The sequence below is a fragment of the Martes martes genome (assembly GCF_963455335.1).
Source record: "Martes martes genome assembly, chromosome: 8".
Taxonomy (NCBI): Eukaryota; Metazoa; Chordata; class Mammalia; order Carnivora; family Mustelidae; genus Martes; species Martes martes.
In genome coordinates this window covers 105,450,345-105,471,908 of record NC_137895.1, presented here as the reverse complement: position 1 = coordinate 105,471,908, position 21,564 = coordinate 105,450,345, and the positions used below count along the sequence as shown (strand labels likewise).

Below are 21,564 nucleotides of genomic sequence, written 5' to 3'. Positions count from 1 at the left end.
ATTTACCAGTGAGAGGTAAGAAATGCTATCACTTACTAGTCTTTTTTGTGATACGAATACAGCCCCCAACCCTGTTTTTCATTATTTGGACCTCATGGCACTTTTTCCAATGCAGAAAATTTTGAATCTATTATTGCTTCTGGGCTGAGTATTAAATGTAGTAATAACAACACTTTCTTCTCTATCAGGGATCTGCAAATTATTATCAAGGACCAAATTCAGCCCATAGCTTGTTTCTGTAAATCAATCTTGTCAGACTACAGAGCAAAACTCATTCATTCATGTATCATCTATGCTGCTTTTGGGGTATAACAGGAAATTCGAGTAACTGCAACAGAGACTATACAGCCAGCAAAGCCTGAAATACATACTTCTTGGCCTTTTACAGAAAGTTTGTTGACCCTGCTCTAAACAGTTAAAAAGAAGAAAATGATTCCTTTTATGTTTTGTTACAGTACTATTTTACAATACAATTTTCCATCTTCGATCCATTTGGAATTTATTTTGGTTGAGGCTGGTGATTTATTTATTTATTTTTTTCCCCCAGATGGCTGTCCAGTTGTCTATTACAGCACTTTCTCACTGATATGAAAGCCCACCTTTTTCATATTCTACATTCTCTTACAGTTTGTCCCTTTCTAGAATTTCCTGGTCTGTTCCACTGATTTTTAAGTCACTTCTTTTAAAATGAGAAAGCTAATTCAGAATATAATTGTATTGAAAATAATTTAGAGAGGTTTGAAGTGAAATTTAGAATTTAAGGATGAAAGAAAGCTGAGCATTCCAAGTAAATCTTATTAATAGTTATACAGGGAAATATATCTATGTAGGTGGTAGTGAGGAAAATGGATAAACTATATAAAAAGGAAAAATATTAAGCAAGTGCTCTACAAAATCACATAAGTACAGCTCACACTGAATTATTTCCACTTCTGAAAATAAATGGTTCTAAGGGAAAAGGCAACAGAAAACAAAAGATTTAAATTTCCTAGTTTCTAGGGAACTGGTGATGTCGTAAGAGATTCACAACAAAGCTTTAGAAAAGAACTAGATGTTATGAACTTATGACCTAGTGCATGCTCATGAAAATTTTAAATTGTTGGTATGGATTATTTTTACAAAATTTAGTTGGAAATATGATTTTCTAAAGACACTATATATAAGAACATGCCAATTTTAAAGACTCCAGAAATAGGTAAAAATGCTTAAACTGATTAAAATCTTACATTTGTATTTCTACCATCCATGTTACTTAAGATTATCTCTATCTAGTGTCACAAAAGCCAAGAGATTAACATAAATTAACTTTTGAAAATACGCCTGAATTTCCTTATCTCTCTTAGCAAGGATCTGGCTCAGCTAATAACAAATGGTCTTATTCCAAGAAACTATCATTTCCCTTTGCATGCCCCCCCGAAAACAAACAAAAATAATACAAAAGATTCATAAATTTGCTAATATGACATGTTCTAAATATTAGTATTGATGCTCCTCAGTTATGAAATATATAAAAGTGTTTCTAAAAACTGTCTCAAATACACCTACATTCTTAAGAAAGTCTTTGAAATAGTAATCCCTATCTATACTTGATTATAGAGAGGACTGGAAATGGTAACATAAGAGGAAGAAGGATGCTCCTCACCATCCTTCTGAGGCTGTGCTCCTGCTTCCGTAACTGCTGTTGGAGCCACCACAGACACAGGCTGCAAAACATACACACAGATACCACAAAATCTTTAGCTTCAGTCACTCTTTAAACTTCTGCCATGCTGTCTTTCCTCTGGTCTTTATAAAGGGCAAAAGAAATATAGTATACGTGAAGAAACACTTATGTCCAAGGGAGCTTTCTATTTTTTTTTTTCAGCCTAAAAAGAAGTCCAATATAAAAAAAAGTTTTTTTTTTAAAAGATTTTATTTATTTATTTGACACAGGGAGAGATCACAAGTAGGCAGAGAGGCAGGCAGAGAGAGAGGGGGAAGCAGGCTCCCTGCTGAGCAGAGAGCCCGATGCGGGGCTCAATCCCAGGACCCTGGGATCATGACCTGAGCTGAAGGCAGCGGCTTTAACCCACTGAGCCACCCAGGCGCCCCTATAAAAAAGATTTTTAAAAGGAAGAAATTCCGAGTTGTTTCTATATTGTTTTCTTCATTTTTCTCATGGGATACTTAAGAGTATAACTTCGATACTCATAGAAAAATAGTTTTAATCAGAATATTGTGTCATGGGGCGCCTGGGTGGCTCAGTGGGTTAAAGCCTCTGCCTTCGGCTCGGGTCATGATCCCAGGTCCTGGGATCTAGCCCCGTATCAGGCTCTCTGCTCAGCAGGGAGCCTGCTTCCTCCTCTCTCTCTGCCTGCCTCTCTGCCTACTTGTGGTCTCTGTCTGTCAAATAAATAAATAGAATCTTTAAAAAAAAAAAAAAGAACATTGTGTCACAAGCTTAAAATGAAGAAGTTAAAACTTTTAACTTAAAGAGTACAGCTTCCTCCAAAGCATAAAAGCAAAATCTATAGAACTGATGTATGGTATAATTCTAACCAGAGGTAAGACAAGAAAAGTATCTTTCAAATAAATGAAATCTTTTCCACAGTTAAGCCACTGGGTTAGTTGTTAATCTTACATCCAACTGCCTCATTTCTGTTTGCTGGAACAAGCAAAGACTCTGAATTAATAGTTCTAACTCTGGCATTAATAGGTTACAGTATGCTCTGGGAATATGATATTTTGTGATTATGGAAAGATGTCAAGATTTTCAAAACTTACACCAACTGTGGATGTCACTGCAATAGTCTCTGGACTAAGTGTTCTTCTCAGCTGAGCATCAAGATCTTCCAGAGGTTGCTGGGACTTAACAAAAACAAGCACAATAAACAGAGGTCTTCAGCATAGTCAGGGCCATTATATAAAGCCAATCTATATAGAAATACTGTTTGATGCTTTAGATTGACACAACATATTATCTATTAAATGAAGATGAAACAATATACTAAATAACTTATATTGCTTGAGTGACTTACGTCAATTTCCCAAGCCTTAGAGAAATTCAGTTATATTTACATTTTTATAGTTTTGAGGTCTTCTTACCTTCTATGTTTGATGTTACTTAAAGTGACAGAAAAGTTTCTAATTGTCCTCTGTTTAAAAATTCTGTCCTCTCTTTAAAAACATTCTGATGGGGGCAGCTGGGTGGCTCAGTCAGTTAGGCGTCCGCCTTTGGCTGAGGTCACGATCCCAGGGTCAAGGGATCGGGCTCCATGTCAGTTCCCTGCTCAATGAGGAGTCTGCTTCTCCCTCTTCTCCCTGCTCCTGTTCTCTCTTGCTATTTTTGTCACTTTCTCTGCCTCTTCTCTCAAATAAATGAAAACTTAAAAAAAAATTCTGATAAATGTATCAAGATCCATCAGTAGATTAATTGTATCACGCTCCCTATTTTCCTTTCAGTTTGGTACATTTTTCTGAGAACTAGTCCTTATAAATGGCATTAATATACCCTGTCACTATCAAGAGATATTTTTTTTTTTAAAGATTTTATTTATTTATTTGACAGATCACAAGTAGGCAGAGAGGCAGGCAGAGAGAGAAATGAGGAAGCAGGCTCCCTGCTGAGCAGAGAGCCCGATGCGGGGCTCGATCCCAGGACGCTGGGATCATGACCTGAGCCGAAGGCAGCGGCTTTAACCCACTGAGCCACCTAGGCGCCCCAAGAGATATTCTTTTAAATCCTAATAATCTATACTTCTTATATGCTACAGAAGGCAGCAAGAAGGAACTAGAGGTTTAGACAGTCCATCCTTTTAACTGGGTCTTACTTACCATCCACCCCAAGGCCGTTAACTTTTTACCTTTGACAGACTGTAATCCCATGTCTTGGCTTCTATCAACCTATTGTTCTGCAGCCTTCATTTATCTTTCTCCTTCTATATCTACTTACCTTCATCCCACCCCCCAATCATATTTGTTTGTTTGTTTGTTTTTTTTAAATTCATCTGACAGAGAGATCACAAGTAGGCAGAGGCAGGCAGAGAGAGAGGGGGAAGCAGGCTCCCCGCTGAGCAGAGAGCCCAATGCGGGGCTTGATCCCAGGACCCCGAGATCACGACCCAAGCTGAAGGCAGAAGCCCAACCCACTGAGCCATCCAGGCGCCCTTATTTGCCTTTCTTATCTTATTTGAGCCCTCTTAGTAGTCTGAATACATGTTTTTAAAGAGAAAATAAGTGTAAAACCCCTAATTTACAGAACTGCACAATGTATTTTTTCCCAAAATTTAGTGGCTGATGGATTGAGTTCTCTTTGGAGTTATCACTTTATTCTAGCAAGTTCTTTAAATTATGTTCTATTGTACATCTAGGATTATATAAGTAGGGATAAATTTACCCTTCTTAAGTTAGAAATTCATCATGTTTTCCTTAGATACAATTTTAAAATAAATCACTGCTTTAATTCCAATGTTTACTACTTTGTCTCAGGGCAGAAGCGTTTTCAGGGTTATAATGAATTCATAGTAAGTACTTTCCTTATGGGAATTCAACTAAATGTGGGGTGGTAGAGTAGGGTGGGAAAGGGAAATGATAATTTAAATACTGCACATAGTTCTACCCAATGATCAGAACTGAGTGTGAGATAGGAAACTGACATTCATGTCACTGGTCTCAGTTCTTGTATGAGTAACCTCATGTTAACTGAGCTGTGTGGGTTTTGTACTGAAAGACATAATATTTTTTATGAAGTAGGACACTTACATCCACCAACACATAAACCAATTACTTTGTTAGGTCATCAATGAAAGAAATGTCAAACATTCAAGAAAAAAACCGGTTGAACTCACAGAGAAGGGGCATGATTGGTTATCAGTGTGGTTTCTTTTCTTAAGGAACTTTCAAAGTTAATTTTGATTACTTGTAAGTTTTTACTTCCACAATAGTCTAGAACCTAATCTCAGTCCTTAGATACAATTTCATTCCACAAAACTGTGAATGACAGGAGTTATATCGGTCTGGTAAAATGTAAACCTTGCCATTTTCTTCCTTCATAAAATATGAAAAAGTATTACTATCAAATTACTATCAAATGTTTTCTAGATGACTTGAAGCAGTATTATAAACAAAACAACTACGAAGCTTCTTAGTTTAAATAGGGCCTGGAAAATTAGCTACACCGTTTTTTTTTTGTTTTGTTTTGTTTTTTTTTTCCTTTTTAAAGATTTTATTTATTTATTTGAGAGAGAGACACAGCGAGAGAGGGAACACAAACGGGGAGTGGGAGAGGAAGAAGCAGGCTTCCCGCCGAGCAGGGAGCCTGATGTGGGGCTTGATCCCAGGACCCTGGGATCATGACCTGAGCCGAAGACAGACACCCAACAACTGAGCCACCTAGGCGCCCCAGCTACACTGTTTTAAAAGAAAGTTGTTCCTAAGTCAAAACCAAAGAGGAGCCAGAAGCCAAGATCATGCAGTGGAGAATTTAACTAAGCTCTGTGAAAGAAAAGTAGGGATACAAAAAGAAATCTGCCAAGTCTTGGGACAGGGCACCTGAGTTAGTGAAGGTCCTGGAAAAGGTGGCAGTTGCTCGCTGGGTGGAGTACCAGCTGGAAGTTCAGTACCCCCTGGCAGCACCTATAGACAATGAAGGGAAATTCAAGTCCATGAGACACTAAGAGTAAAGACTGCATACTGGAGAGCAAATCAATTAATTTCAATGTAGAAACGTAAGAGTAAAATATATCTATAGTAAAGACATGCTTGTCACATGGCTTATATTCTGGTACCTATCTTAAATAAAGGACAATATAACCATGATACTGTTACAGGGGTTACTACCGTATACCAGTAAAATGAATAGTAAAATTTAGTAAAAGGTTATTCCCTAGGGGAAAATAGAATCAGAGGCTTTAAGGACATGAGCGGTACAGTTCAGATATTCTTGAGCCACTGTTCTGGTATAGTCTCATCATGCTTTTCTTAAAACAAACACTTTTCAGAGAAAACAATACAGTTCAGAAACAACCAAAGGTCAAGTCTGATAACAAAAGTCATCAAAAATCTAATACTATTGAACAGTTTGTACAAAGCCTCTATTATTACCCTACTATAAAAAGAATTTTACAAACAATGGCAAAGCAGAAAGATGAGTATAGCACAGAACATAGTAGAAAAAAACACAGCCTTGTTATTTGGAGATCAGGGAGACTAAAGACAGCAGAATGAGAGGAAATCTACCACAGCAGAATTAGAAAACACATTTTAGTTACTTTATTCCTTAGATTTTTTTCCTCTATATGAAATTTCATCGCCAACTTTCAATTTTTTATAAATCCCAAATTGTACATCTGTGGAATCTAAGCAAAGCAGAAAATTTGCTTCATTCTCACTGAAAAAAAGGCTGTGAACTTCTATTACTATGTATAATTGGTAGCAGAAACCTTTAGCTTCCTTTTGGGACACAGATTTCTTTAGTTGTTACCAATCAGGAAGAAATGTCTGTATTTTACCTACTATACATCCTTAGAAAATCAGGCAGTATAATTAACTCCCAAATCCTGCCATATTTCAAAAGAAAAAAGTATCCTGTATTCAATGTACATATATCCTAAAATAATTTTCAACTTATTTAATAAACACCAAATGTCTAATATAGATCAGGCTATCTTTATAACCGCATTTCTCATTTGCAAGGCTGAGTTGAAAAAACGTACTTATGGGCATGGGGGGGGGATGATCATATTTATCAAATTATTTCAAAACAAGAATCTTACTGGAGCTTTAGTTAAAGGTGGCTTCAATGGAGCAGTTCCAGCTTTCACTCCCGGTGTAGTGCTGACTGGGGCTGACACATAGCTGACTGGGGTAGAAACTTGCCCAGGTGTGACCACTGGCAGAACTGACAAACCAGTTGTGCCTAATGGCAAACTGGTTGGTGGTAAGCATGTACTTGTAGTGGAAGTCATGAGCTTGCTTGGTGCAACAGCAGTGGTTGGGATGCCTGGTGTGACAGTGGTCTCTACTACCAGTGAAGTCTCTAGTGAGACAGATGCATGTTGGGCTCCAGATGAGCTGTGTTCACTAAAGAGAGACCGCAGCTTTTCTTCTAGAGTCTTTATGTCATCAATCCCAGGCGCTTTGGGCTGTGAGTCAGCATCTATTTCAGGACAGTGAGTGTGGGGCTGGTTGGGAAGTAAAGCTGGTTGAGGCTGACTATGAATTAGTGTCTGCTGCACAGCAGGCACACTGGCAACAGGTTGTACCAAGGGTGGGATACTAGGTACTTGGGGTAATAAAGGTGTAGAAGTAGGTCCTGCTGCTTGAGGAAGGGCAGGAGTAGAAGCTATAGCTGATGGGGTGACCAAAGGATGCACCCCACCAGTCTGAGAAACAGAACTAGATAATCCTGCTCCAGGGGTGGAAGATGATGATGCAGAGAGGGACAGAGCCAATCCAGTTGTACTGCTATGAGATGTTTTATCTAGTGAGTGTGCACTAACCACCACTGTTTCAGCTAGAGTTGGAGCAGAGGTGCTACTGCTAAGCTGAAGAGATGGCTGTGGAGCTATGCTGGGGAATGGCACAGTGGCAGGAACAGATGTTAATGTGGCTGCCCCAGTAGCACTGCTCGCCACCTGCTGAGATAGTACAGGTGGAGGCTTGGCACCCGGGGCAGCAGCACTGCCCACTGCAGAGGCTGAAGTTGTTGAAACTGGTGTAGAAGACAAAGTGCCTACACTAGAAACAGCGCTCCCAGATGTGGGAGCCTGAACTGGCTGGGATGTTGCTGATATCGAGACAACTGTAGGTACTGTGATGCTCGAAACCACAGTGGAAAATACTGGTGACTCAGATACAGGTGGTACAGGAGGACCACTTGAAGGTATCACGCCTGTGCAGGTGGCAACTCCACCAATCCCTGTTTCAGTGGGCACTGGAATCTCAGATGGAATTACTGATGTGGAAATGTCCATAAGAGAGCTGCTAGTTGCAGGGACTGATACTGAAGGTGTGGCTGCTGCTGTGGTTGGGACTCCAGCAATGCTACTCATGGAAGGAGGGACTACTGGAAATGTTGGTCCTGTATGACTGAAGTTGGGAGGTGCCGTGTTGGGCCCTTCTGTCATCTGGGCATGTCTAAGTTCAGAAAAGGCCTGCTGCAGGCTAAGAGATGAAGCAGAGTGAGACAAGTTCATTCCAGCGCCGTGAGAAGTAGAGGCAGCAACTGCAAAGGAAAACACAAAATTCAGAACTAGTTCATTTTAAAAAGGTGGACTCAAAATTGTCCTAATAATCTATTTTTGGATTATCAACATTGCCACATACCAACAAGGTTTAAAACTTCTAAAGAAATGACAGGCTCTAAAACAACAAAGTAAAAAAGCAGTTTGGTCAAAATAAGTTATTGGCTTGTGTGAATATCTATTTCTAGGGGCAAAAAAATTTGATAAGGAGGAAAAAGGGAAAAGAAGTCACCACAGAGCATCTATAATAATCCTAAATGGAGGAATGAACACATATTACTGTATGGACATAGTATCTATGATACAGGCACATCGAGTGCAGTTCTCCTCTCCGGCTCTTGTCTTTCAATCCTCTCTATTCATCATCTATTTCCCTCCCCATATCTGTTGTTTATAATCTCAACTTTCTACTCTTCTTTATTGTCTATGTCATCACTTAAACTATGGCTTGATAACCAACCTTCCAATATAGCAAAGATGTTGTAGGATTAATAGAGGTTGTGGTAGAAGCAATTCCTTACCTGTATCTGATATTTCACTAGTGAAAACTTTTGATTCTCGTAATCGACTTTCTGGCACAGGACTCACTATAAACCGTCTTCCGGCAGAATGAACAACTTGCGTTAAAGAACTGGTAGGAACACCTGGTTAAAAAGAAACAAACCACTTAATTGCATTATTTATATATTGTCACCAACATGAGGCTTCATTATTAGTATACAACTTCTTAGGTCAAAGGTAAGAGCAAACATGGAAAGAAAAGAAATTCACCTATTTGCTGTGGCATGGAAGATGCAGGAATTGGTTGTTTGAACTCTCCTTCCAACTTCTACAACAAACAAAAGTGATCAGATTCATTCTCAAACACAATCTTAGAGATTGGGCAAAGCCAATGGCCACATGCAGAGAGAACAAAAATGTTTGATAATCTTAGTCACAGATGTAATGTGGTATCACTGAACACTGTGCGTGGCAGATTTAACACCACAGCATTATTTTAAATAAACAAAGCTTCTTTATAGGAATGGTGAACCTACTTGAGAACCTGCAAAGCCATAGTCATCCTTTCCCTGAAGACTCTCCAATCCTTGGTCACCCTCTGGTTCCACACTGACATCCTCACTGAGCATTTCATCAGCTTTTTCAATAATTTCTCGTACTTGATCCACAAATGACTCTCTCTCCATTGCTAGAATGAAGTCATTGTTCACCTGCAGAAGAAATGTGATGTCAGTCTGATTACTAGAGTGTTACACATGTTTTAGGTCATTCCAGTTGCCTTTTGTCCTACCCACATTCCACCTGTATCACTATTTATTTGCTACGTAAGTTAGTTCTTCAATACCTAGAGTTAGACATGTCCTAGACAAAAATATCTCTAAATCACATGTTTGGTGTACTAATTATATTCATGTTGAAATAAATATGTAACTGTCAAAATAGATTATAAAATACTGCACATTTTCTTAGGGCAGTGGATATGAAAAAGTACTAGAGCAAAATCTGGAGCTCCAAATGCAGACATACCATAATCGTTGCTATTTCCTCAGGATTGTCACCATCTAAGTCAAATTTGAATGTAACCATTTTCCGATTATGAGTCTCTAACTGACATTCTACTACCCGGTCTCCTTTATTTGAAACCTAAAAAAAAAAAAAAAGAAAAGAAAAGGTACTTATTGCAGAAGCCATATTCAATGCTGCTACTGAATTTGAGAAAGGAATGTGGATTATCACTTGAACTTAAGCCTGATGTTACCACTATTCCTTGAAGACTTGTTGGTACTTTACCTCTTAAACTGGCAGCAAGAAAACATTAAGAAAATATCAGCCCTTGTGCTACTTCCTCATCTTCCACTGAAGGGTCTGAAAGGAATGTAAAGTCTCTATTCTACAAATTAAAACTCTTTTTCTAAAAAGTAAATAATGCCTTACTATAAAAATATGGAATTTAACAATGTTACTGGGTGATTAGAAAATTCTAATCTTTCATCAATACAACTGAGCCATAGAAGTATTTAAATGATATTAAGTAAATGTATAAAACCCATAAATTGGTAATACTTACATTCAAAATTCTTAATTTTGGACGTGAAGTCTTTTCATGACGAGAGCGACTTCTTACAGATTTTCGATAATGCCGTTTTGTAGTTCTCCCTTCATGCCTTCCACTGGATGATGGGACATTCTCATTGCCATCACTCATTCCCGAAGCAACATCTGAATGTGCACTTTGAAAAAAGAAAAAAAGTTCAGCGCTTAAAGGTTTAATATTTTGAAGTTTTAGATGATCCTACCTACCAGTCAAGGAAGGAAAATTTTACTTTTACATACCTGTCTATAGAAGAGACCAAAGTGGTAGGCTGTGCCTGTGCCACTGGCACTGGCTCTGGAGGAGCAACTTGAGAGACTCCCTGAGTACTCTGTAAATAGAAAGAATAATACATATCTGGGCAGTAATACATTTTATTTATTATTCATCATCTCCAATAAGCTACTCTTTTTTTTTCCCCCGTCTAAGTCCTAGAAGCACTAAATTTACTAGTAATTCTCAGTATTCAGCATCTAGAGACAGTGGTCTTAAAATTCCAAAGGAGGTTTCTAGAGCTAAGTCTGTGGTGTAGACTGCATGGTGGGACCATCAGCCAACATAGCTGCTAGGTAGTGAGAAAGTAACTTGCATGCAGCCAGCATCTTCCTAGAGGTGTGCAACAGGGCAGGCAGAGCGAAGTGCAAAGATGATTCAGATCTCTCTCCTAGCAGGGCAAAAATGATTACTGGGAGCATAGCAGGATAAGATCCTTTTATGACTGCCAATGGCAAGAATTTGTGAAAGGATAAGAATAATGGCTAAAGTACTAGCTAGAGAAGTGAAGTGCTAATAGGGTTAATCTTCTCCAAGGCACACTCACTTCCCAACAGAACAGCCAGTGGCAACAAGGCCCCCACATTGGCATTTCATTCTGCTGGAAGAAAAAGTCATTTAGAAGTTAGCTTGAAAATAGTCTCCAAATGAGTTCTAAAACAGGGGCACCTGTTTCTTCTTTGTCATTTTTATCCCATGTGTTTATATGTTTTATATATAAACATGCAGTAATTCCATTTACCTCCAGAGCTGCTTGCTGGGAGGATGTAGTGGGGGCTAAACTCACTGCTGGCTGGGACACTTGAACCTGTCCTCCTATACTGCCCACAGGAACCAAAAGGTTTGATTCCACAAAAGGCTGCACCACTGTAGGAAAGTAACCTGGTGTAGCCAGTGCTTCTGTAGGCATGGGAGGGGATAGGACTGTAGAAGGGATGCAAATAGAAGCCACGCTGGAAGAGGGAGCAATATTTGAATCTCCTGGGTATTGTGGTGGCAGTCGAGGTGGAAAACCCTGTGACAGAAATGAGGAAGGTGAGTTAGTGCAGGTTGGGTCATCAAATTAGCAAAACAGTAAGACATGCATAAAAAACCCAACAAACAAACAAAACAAACAAAACACCAAAAAAACCACAAAAAACAAAACAACCCCAACAAAAAAAGAAAGCACATAGCAAAGAAGAATAGTAGTAGCCCACTCTCTTTCTAATAATTTAAAGAAGACTTCAAGATGATTCTTGAAATGGTAGACTGGTTTCAATTTAGGGGACAGGACTCTACAACTATAAATTGCTGGGTTTTCTCCTCCTGGAGATTAAATAGGAGGAATAAACATAATTCCTTTTAGAAAAATATCAACTTTCTAGCTAATCTTAAGTGGGAGAATGCAAAAACTCTTCAAGGTATCAATCATTCTAGTCATATCATACAGGATAATCTGAAGATTTTTATTGGTACCAACCATGCTGGCTACTCTAGCCTATTAAAAAAAAAAAAAGAGTAACCTGATATCTAGCATTCAGTCAGCTTACATCAAATAGAACAGAACCATCTTTCTCCTAAGAAGTGTCTTGAGAAAAATGGAAATGAATGATCAGATCTCATTACCTTATCTTTTCTCTGAATTTTACTATATTAGCTTCTCTAGTTGAGATCAGCTACACTTTGTTATTGCTAGTTATTCTGATATTCAGCTATTAGGTTTTCAAGTCCTTGACGGTTTACTAGTAGAACCAAACCCTCTGGTGCCCTCCTTTTGGCTAGCCAACACAATACCTGGTACAGAACATCTCCAGAGGGAAGTGGAACCTCAGCAGCTTGTCCAAGGTTAGCTGGTATTCCCATGGACTGAACTGCTGGTTGCAGAAGTTGTGGGTGAACCTGACTTGGCAGCTGAGTCACAGGCTGCAGAAGGGTTGGAAGCTGACTAGGAACCACAGTTGGTCCCCCTGGGATCCCGGCTGCTGTAGCAGATGAAGCCAAGGTGAGCAGAGGCTGATTAACGCCAGCTGCCATTGTAACGGGAAGGGATGAGAAACCTGTCTGAGCCGCAGACACAAGAGGAGTTGATATGGGAATTTGAGAGACGGGATACTGAGGGAGTAAGGAAGTAGAGAGTGGCTGTCCCAAAGGGAGGAAATGAGCACCAGAGTGGACTGGAACAACTGAGGGTTGTGTCGCAACTGGGATCTGAGGTTCGCCTTGGATAGTTGGTACTGGCTGGGAAACTGGAAGCTGGGAAGGTAAAGAAAAACAAAACAGACAGACTTTAAAAAAAAAAAAAAAGCAAGGCTGCAAAAGCAAGATTTATGAATTAGCCAAAAAGAAGGAAAAAACCCCCAAACCCCTGCATACATTAGTGTAAGTTAATGTGAAACACAAGAATAGGGAAAGGATAATAGGAGACAAAGAGGCTGACAGACTGGCTGTTTCAGATCTTCTGTTGTAGAAAATTTTGTTCATGCTTCATCATTTAACAGTAAAAAGAGGACACTTCCATAGGCAAAGCTTTTTCTGTTTTTTTTTTTTTTGTTTTTTTTTTTTACAGCTTTATTTAGATGTATTTCACATACCCTAATCCTTTGTCATGTTTGTTGTCACTCAGTCTATGACTGCTATTATAGTAGTTACTGGAATTAAAAAGAATTCCTTCTCCCTGGAAGTAGATTCCAATTCATGTTGCTTCTACAATTCTGAAGTCTAATATTGGCCTAAGAAAGTAGGTATGGGGGCGCCTGGGTGGCTCAGTGGGTTAGAGCCTCTGCCTTCGGCTCAGGTCATGATCTCAGGGTCCTGGGATCAAGCGGGCTCTCTGCTCAGCAGGGAGCCTGCTTCCCTTCCTGTCTCTCTCTCTGCCTGCCTCTCTGCCTACTTGTGATCTCTGTCAAATAAATAAAATCTTTAAAAAAAAAAAAAAAGAAAGGTATGTAAGTACCATATATCACTGATTCTAGGATGCAATCATCCCTTTCTACCATCTGGTCATTTTAACATTTGTGAAACTGAGACACAGTTTGTAATTAATGGTGTGTCAGTACTTGGTTACATAAAATAATGGTGCGTTTTATAATTTCATTTATCTGTCTGAAATACGACAGAAACAATACACTGTGCCAAAATACAAGGACAAGCCCCAGTGTTAAAGTTAAAAAAAGGTCATTCAGTAAAATATACCTTCCAAAGTGATTAGAAAGATGACTTAAAACAAACACAATTCCATATAAGGCGTTTTTATAACTTAACTGTCAGTAGGCAACGGAGGAGGAAACAATGCATAAATGTACATGAAAAATACAGCATAGCTGTAAACCTAGAATATTAGGTATAGTTGACACAATTCTACAAAATGTCTAGGTTCAGCTACCAAAGCAGTTATTTAACCCACCAGGATTCAAATACCTGTCAAATGGGCTTTAGACTAATAAACCTAAAAGTTAAACATTTTTGGATTGTGAATGCTATCAGTATGTACCTATTTACAGTAACCAATACATGTGCACCAAAGGAACAACTGTCAGTTGATTTCTGTGGTGAAAATAACCAACTTTAGTATTTTACCATTAGAGAAGATGGAAACCTATCCGTGAGAAAGTTATATGGAGATTCTTTTTTAGCGTCTATTTAGGAATTGAGAGTTTACCTGTTTTCCAGCTGATACTTGAGGCAAGACCTGTGGAGCTTGAGACTGACTGACTGGTTGTGCAGTAGTGGCCTCACTGGAGGCTGATGTCTGTGGAAGTGAATACTGCACTGTCTGTTGAGGAGGGGCTGTCTGCTGTACTCCCTGCTGCTGAAAATAAAATAGAATTATTCAGTTTTATTTCAACTCATTAATAGCCTGGCTCTAAGGAAATATGTTTGCCCAAGGTCTTCTGCATCTGTAAATGACAATATTAGTAATAAAGACATGCATAAATCCAAATTCAACAATTCCCTTTTACATTTCTCTTTTTCCTCTGCTATTCTTTCTTTGTGATGGTACAACCAAGACCAATTAACCAATGTTTCAAAATCTGAGTCACCACTGGTTCTTCATCTATCATCCCTCTTACTCCAATAGTAAGTCATTCACAAAGATCTTTAGATAAGATATCCAAATAGATCCTCTCTCCTCCAAACCCTGCTCCCCATTTTTTTCACCCTCTTTCTTGGTATCGCCTCTTACAATTTGGTCCTATATTAAACAAATCCAATCTCCTATTTTAATCTTTCTCTTACTGTATTTTATCAACTGTGTAACTAATTTGAAGAACGGTTCTGATTACAGCCACAAAATATTGAGAAAAGCATTGAATGTGGAATTTTAGCTTTACCATTTACTAGCTGTAACACCTGAGAGACTGTTCATTTTACTGCCAAGAAGATATCTCTTTCTTTAAAAAGGACATGATCACTCAATTCAACGTAGGGTAAAGGGAGTAAGTGACATTTAGGAATCAACCATGTGCTAGACATTCTGGTAGAATACACTTAAACCTAACGCACAGCACGTAATTGTAAATTCTATAATAAATTAATGGCTGTCTCTAGCCCAGCAAAAATCTGAACTTCATAGCTGACTTTCAAGACTCTCTAATACTTGTAAGTAATATAAAATTGTTGTTAATGGGGCACCTGGGTGGCTCAGTGGGTTAAAGCCTCTGCCTTCGTCTCAGGTCATGATCCCAGGGTCCTGGGATCGAGCCCCACATCGGGCTCTCTGCTCGGCAGGGAGCCTGCTTCCTCCTCTCTCTCTGCCTGCTTCTCTGCCTGCTCGTGATCTCTGTCTGTCAAATAAATAAATAAAATCTTTTTTTTTTTTAAATAAACATTTCCAACTATATATACTATTTTAAGGTCCTTACAGGCACATGTGTTTTCACATTTTATTTTATTCCATTAACATTTTTTTTGGCTATTGTTCAAAATAAAGGACAGTGAAAGCCTGTAATATGGTAGTATGATAAAGGTTCAAATATATGTTGACTCCCTTCTTTATTAAGGGAAAGAGGGAAATTTGAGGAAAAAATTCCCACCTTATACACAGGCATATGATTACCTCTCTCCCCCCTATTAATGCAGAACCAATGTATACATTCACTTATTTACATTCTAGCTAAACTGAACTAAAACATCTGTTTCTGTTTACTTTGTGCTTTTTACCCCTTCCTTCCCTTTTGGTCTAGAATATTGTTTAGTCTTAGCATCTGAGTATAACTTATAATCAGAGTCCAGTTTAAACGCTATCTTTTTCATAAAGCCTTCCTTAACCCCCCTCTCCCTGCTTGAAAGTGATGTAATTTCTCTCCTTTAATGGCATAACTGGGAAGTAGTTAACTGGTGGGTTGTGCAGTTAGGCAACTTGGATTTAAATTGTTTCCACATCTTATAAGTTGTATAAGCTTGGATAAATTATTCATCTTTTCCAGATCTTATCTCAGCCTTCCCATCTGTGCAATGAAAATAATAACAGTATACTAATAGGGTTCATATAAGAATTAATGCAAATACAGGCAAAGTACTTTGCACATTGAATATAATCTTATCTACTACGCTTATTTGTTTTGTAGGAGTTGACAGATATGTTTACTAGATTATTTAGGCTCCTTTGAAAGTCGTCACATCTTATCCGTCCATCTCAGTGACTATCAAGCACATGGTCTTTGGGAGCATGAACTCAATTAGGAAAAAAATCTACATAATTAGTGGTGTGTGTGTGTGTGTAAACTGTCAAGAAAGAACAGTTTTATAAACATATACCATCACTCTGTGCTTAAAATAAGAGTGAGAGGCATGTATGCCAATTTTATTTTAGAGTATTTAGGGAGAAGTGGCACCTCTGAGTAGGCCAGGAGAATATAGTGGTCTTTTGTGCACAATCCCACTGGTTAATATTCAGCACTTCAGCCAAACAGGTATTGTTGCACACAGCAATTCAGAATCATGTTTTTTAACCTTTCCCATGAAACCAGTTCAAATAGCCTATAAGCACTATATAGTATATGTTGGACAAGGGAGGGTACTTGATGAAAAAAAATGTTCAAGAGCATTAGTTGAACAGAAAGTTAAATACCTGAAGACTCTACATGGTCCTTTGGAAGAAATTATTAAGCAAGCTGGGTTATGGCCTATATGGCATATAGCAAAGAAATACAAAGTGTTCTAGTAGGAGGAAGCTACTTTTTGGTACCTCATTAATATACAGCATAGTACTAGAAAGGACTCTTGCTAAAAACATGAAAAAAGCAATCCCCCGGGTGGCTCAATTGGTTGAGCGACGGCCCTCAGCTCAGGTCATGATCCTGGAGTCTCTGGATTGAATCTCGCATCAGGCTCCCTGCACAGCAAGGGGTCTGCTTCTCCCTCTGACCTTCCCCCTCTCGTGCTCACTCTCTCTTTCTCATTCTCTCTGTCTCAAATAAATAAATAAAATCTTAAAAAAAAAAAAAAAAGCAATCCCTTATTGGTTACATTCCAGAAACCCATGAAAGAAAGTAAATTTTAGCTAAGTACATTTCTTTCCTCACTCTAATAAAACTAGAGATATGGTTTTGTAAGATGGGGCTGGAAACTGATAGTCCGTAAAGTGAAACTCATCTCTAAAAATAAATTCCACTTGGGGTGCCTGGGTGGCCCAGTTGGTTAAGCGTCTACCTTCAGCTCAGGTCATGATCCCAGGGTCCTAGAACAGAGCTCCAAGTTGGGCTCTCTGTTCAGTGGGGAGTCTGCTTCTCCCTCTCCCTCTGCCTGCCCCTCTGCCTGCTTGTGCTCACTCTTTAATAAATAAATAAATTAATCTTTAAAAAAACAACAACAACAACACTCCACCCATTATAGTACACAGGGCTTACAACCTTTAAAAAAAAACATGAAACCCCAGTAGCTTCTTAATAAGCACCTCTGCAGAATCAAAAGTCCCTGTAGAACTTCAATACAGAAAAAACTCTTACTATTTTAGAAATACTGAATTCTAACTTGTAGTTTTTAGTTCTATCCACTTACTGGCTATGTAATCTTGAAAAAGTCAAGTATTCTAGACTGCATAGACGTAGGTAAATTGAGGGCTCAGTTTTATGATTCTACTCAATTTAAATACCATCCTATATTTAAAATAATTCATAAAATAAAACTACATTAAAAAAGCATCACTGACACATAAGTTTTGTATTACAGCAATAGCCATATTTAGTTACATTTTTTCCCCAGAAGAGTCAACTAATTCTTTTAACCTGTTATCTATGGAATTGCCCTCCTTTACTGCCACACTGCCCACCTTTACCCCCACATATTTTTCTTACCAATCAACTAATATCTTCATTTGCTAATAAGTATACACATGCATGCCCACATATAAAATATATAAGAAATTCCTTTGGAAAAGGAAAAAACAGAGTACACACTTAAATTTGCTCAGCTTTTTAGTGTTGGGTGTGTCCATATATAAACAAACAAGGACAGTGGTATCCATGATAGTGTTTCTGTCCTCAAACACCTTTATGTAACTTTTAATTTGTAAATTCTCTTTTTTCAAGTTGGCTTGATGTCTACCATGGGGTTCAATGCAGGGCTTGAACTCATGACCCTGAGATCAAGACCTAAGCTGTGAAAAGAGTCAGACACTTAACTGACTGAGCCACCCAAAAGCCCCTTAGTTTGTATTCTTATTAGGGATTACTAATACAATTAAAATACAATTTGTTGGGCACCTGGGTGGCTCAGTTGGTTAAGCAACTGCCTTCGGCTCAGGTCATGATCCTGGAGTCCCAGGATCGAGTCCCACATTAGGCTCCAGCTCCATGGGGAGTCCGCTTCTCCCTCTGACCGTCTCTCCTCTCATGCTCTCTCTCACTGTCTCTCTCTCAAATAAATAATATCTTTCAAAAAACCCCCACAATCTGTTAAGGTTGGGAAAAATACAACTACTCAAATTTAATTTAATTATATACAGATTCTGCTACTTGTCTGAAAGAGCAAGAGCAAGACAAAGCAAATTCTATGACAGGGCTGTTGGTCACCAAATAAATGTACATATAAGCAAACTAATCTTTTTTTAAAGATTTCACTTATTTGAGATAGAGCGAGAATGAGATAGAGAGAATGCACGAGGAGGGGGAGCAGCAGGCAGAGGGTGAAGCAGGTTCTCCACTGAGCAGGGAGCCTGATGTGGGGCTTGATCCCAGGACTCTGAGATCATGACCTGGGCCGAAGGCAGACGCTCAACCGAGTCACCCTGGTGCTCCAACCAAACTAATCTTGTACAAGGAACATCTAATCTTAAACTAGTATCAAATGATTGTATGATCACATGCTGGACTAGAAGGGGACTATTTTGTAATAAGAAAAGCTTTAACAAATTAATAGAAAGAGAAACCAATTTATGATTTGGTGGTTGGAAAAAACACTTCGTAGGGAACTATCAAGGAAATAGTCCATCAGGAGGTTTTTATGATACATGTAGTGGCTAACAGTTAATAAATATTCAATAGTGCCCAAAAAGCATTATTCCCATGCAGCTAATTACTATTAACTAATATCAATAATGAACTACAGATGTTTAATTTTAGAACTAGTAGTTTTGTTGTTGAATACATCAGCACCGTACTAATTTTTTGAGCTCCTTGAACACTGGGGAATTATATTCCCCAAATAAAAAGTTCAAAAAATGTTTAAGAAGCTCCTAAAATAGCTGTTCAGTTTCTCTTCGCATAAAATCTGATACCCCATCCCACAAATTAGAAATAATTAAATAGTAGTTTAGTGTTATTAGAGTCAAATACAATGAAATGGCAAAATGCTCATTAAAGGATAAGTCACAAATATAAAAACAAAACTGATATTCTCTGGATTGTTAAATTGTTTAGAATCATCTATTTCAGAAGGCAGATGAATAATGTATCAGTTAACAGTGATTCTTTTGAATTTCAATGCTATGTCTAACTCAGCAGATAGTTTAAAAAGATATTAAACAATAAATTTTCTAAAATGTTACTGAACACAAGAAATGTTATGCCTCTTGATTTTTCTTTCAAAAACATAGCAAGCCTTTATTTACATCAGGAATGTAATTCATGAAAAGATATTAAACAGTGTTTTGGTTACAGATAATCCATAAAATGTAGCAATGAGTTGTTCTTACCTGCTGAGAATGTTGTATGGGTAGGGAAGATGGAACGCCTGTTAAGCTACTTGAGGATGGTGGACCCTGGCTTTGCCCCTGTGCCTGAAGGAAAAAGTGAATACAACGAATTAGCGAAGTCCTAATTAAGTATATAGAGAGGTCAGGCTTTTGCAATAAATATTTAAACTCCTGAGAGTTTGCTTGAACAAAATAAAACATTAGCTTGATTAAGCTAATCAATCATTAGTATGGGAGAGACCACTGGGGCATCTTTTATAAGAAAGGTTAGGGAAGAATTGTATCACAGAACATATTCTGATCCCACACAAAAACGGTTAAAACCTAACCTACTACTGTTGTGCTCCAGCTATAATTTTACCTGACAAAATACTAAAATTCATAATAAAATTCTTACTGAAATATAATAATCAGGAAAACAGTAGTATGACTATTGATGTGAAAAAATTCCATAGCTGAACAATTAAAGACAAAAGGGGATTTGATAGTGCTAATTTGGTTCCTTTTGCCACTTCTTGTAGTGCCGAGGTGACTTCTACCAAAAATGTAAAAAACCTGTTATCATCACTAACCTAGAGTAACAGCTGTCAAAACTAGAAGTGATTTTGGCCTCCCAGGGATCATTTGGTTGTCACAACTGAGGGAGGTGACTGCTACAGGCATCTAACGATTAGAAGCCAAGGATGCTGCTAAATAACCTACAATGCACAGAACAACCCACAACAAAGAATTATCCAACCTAAAACATTAGTAGTGATGAATCTGAGAAACCCTGATCTAGAAGGAGTCTAAGTCAAGATAAATGGGGTGAGAAATCCTGTATTCATAGGATTTTATAAAGTAAGTTAAGGAAATGAAAAGGCCCACCTTTGGCGTTCCATTTCAGTTTAGAGGGGTTTCTCTGAAGTGTACTTGGATCTGACATTCTACTGCATCTTAACCACTGCTAAGTATGCATTCTTCCTGCAGTAGGTTTGGAAATTAACCACCTGATATTTTGCTTTGGAATGTTTAAAGACGAATGGCTGGCCGTGCATTAGGATTTATAGTACAGGCTAACAACTGGTGCACTAATGTGAGTACACTGCATGCCCATGCAGCATAATTTTCAAGTTTCTGGATCTTTTTGCTTCTTAGAACTATTCTAAATAACTGACACTTTATGTACAGTTTTCGGGCTGTTTATGCCTCTTATGAGGGAAGAACACAGGAAGAAAGTATCAAGAACATACAATATTTTGTAAGAGTGGAAAATCTAGAAGATCCAAATGATGCCTTAAATATGTAATTGGAAGTCTGCTAGATTTTATAAGACTTATACATTTGATAAAATATATGGAATACATGAAATAGTTAATACCGATTCCACTTGTTGAATTCTATTACGTCCATTACTTTGTCTTTATGTGCAGGAGAGTACATACGCCCATATATATATATAACAAATTAACTTGTTGAGGAAAGAATCAAGGCCTGAAATACCTGTTTCTTAGCTTGCAACATATATTAGAAATTTGTAAAAACAAAAACCCACCACCCACATTAGATTGTAACTTTGTTGCTAAAAATTAGAATCAGTCAATTTTATGGATTAACATTTTATTTGGACATGTAATATACAGTGACTTGTTCACATGATGCCATTTTAAAAGGCATTTTCACTTGTTACTAAATTCTTAAGATGTTTCCTTTCTGTTTTTTAACTAATGAAAATTTTGTCTATTCCACACTAATGAAAATCTTGTCTATTCTTAATACTCTTAAAAAGAAATTTCCCTATTTCCCATTTTTTTTTTTTTTTTGTTTTACAGAAAACAAGGTTATCCTTTCTTTTTCTTAAAAAACCAGTCATGTTTGTCTCC

General features: G+C 38.0%; 1 protein-coding gene across 5 annotated transcripts in view; it reads right to left on the bottom strand.

Moving 5' to 3' along the window:
• WNK1 (WNK lysine deficient protein kinase 1) overlaps positions 1 to 21,564 on the bottom strand; it is a 150,593-nt gene that overhangs the window by 15,428 nt on the left and 113,601 nt on the right. For 2 of the 5 annotated variants that reach the window (XM_080810681.1, XM_080810682.1), the window contains 14 exons: positions 19,703 to 19,786; positions 14,228 to 14,377; positions 12,364 to 12,822; positions 11,330 to 11,602; positions 10,557 to 10,645; positions 10,291 to 10,453; positions 9,750 to 9,866; positions 9,260 to 9,433; positions 8,994 to 9,051; positions 8,744 to 8,866; positions 6,753 to 8,203; positions 5,530 to 5,613; positions 2,764 to 2,847; positions 1,643 to 1,703 (listed from right to left, as the gene is read on the bottom strand). In XM_080810681.1, the coding sequence (XP_080666807.1) occupies positions 1,643 to 1,703; positions 2,764 to 2,847; positions 5,530 to 5,613; positions 6,753 to 8,203; positions 8,744 to 8,866; positions 8,994 to 9,051; positions 9,260 to 9,433; positions 9,750 to 9,866; positions 10,291 to 10,453; positions 10,557 to 10,645; positions 11,330 to 11,602; positions 12,364 to 12,822; positions 14,228 to 14,377; positions 19,703 to 19,786 (3,370 nt within the window). The remainder of the gene's footprint in view (positions 1 to 1,642; positions 1,704 to 2,763; positions 2,848 to 5,529; positions 5,614 to 6,752; positions 8,204 to 8,743; positions 8,867 to 8,993; positions 9,052 to 9,259; positions 9,434 to 9,749; positions 9,867 to 10,290; positions 10,454 to 10,556; positions 10,646 to 11,329; positions 11,603 to 12,363; positions 12,823 to 14,227; positions 14,378 to 19,702; positions 19,787 to 21,564) is intronic. The other 3 variants (XM_080810683.1, XM_080810679.1, XM_080810680.1) reach the window with 3 other exon arrangements.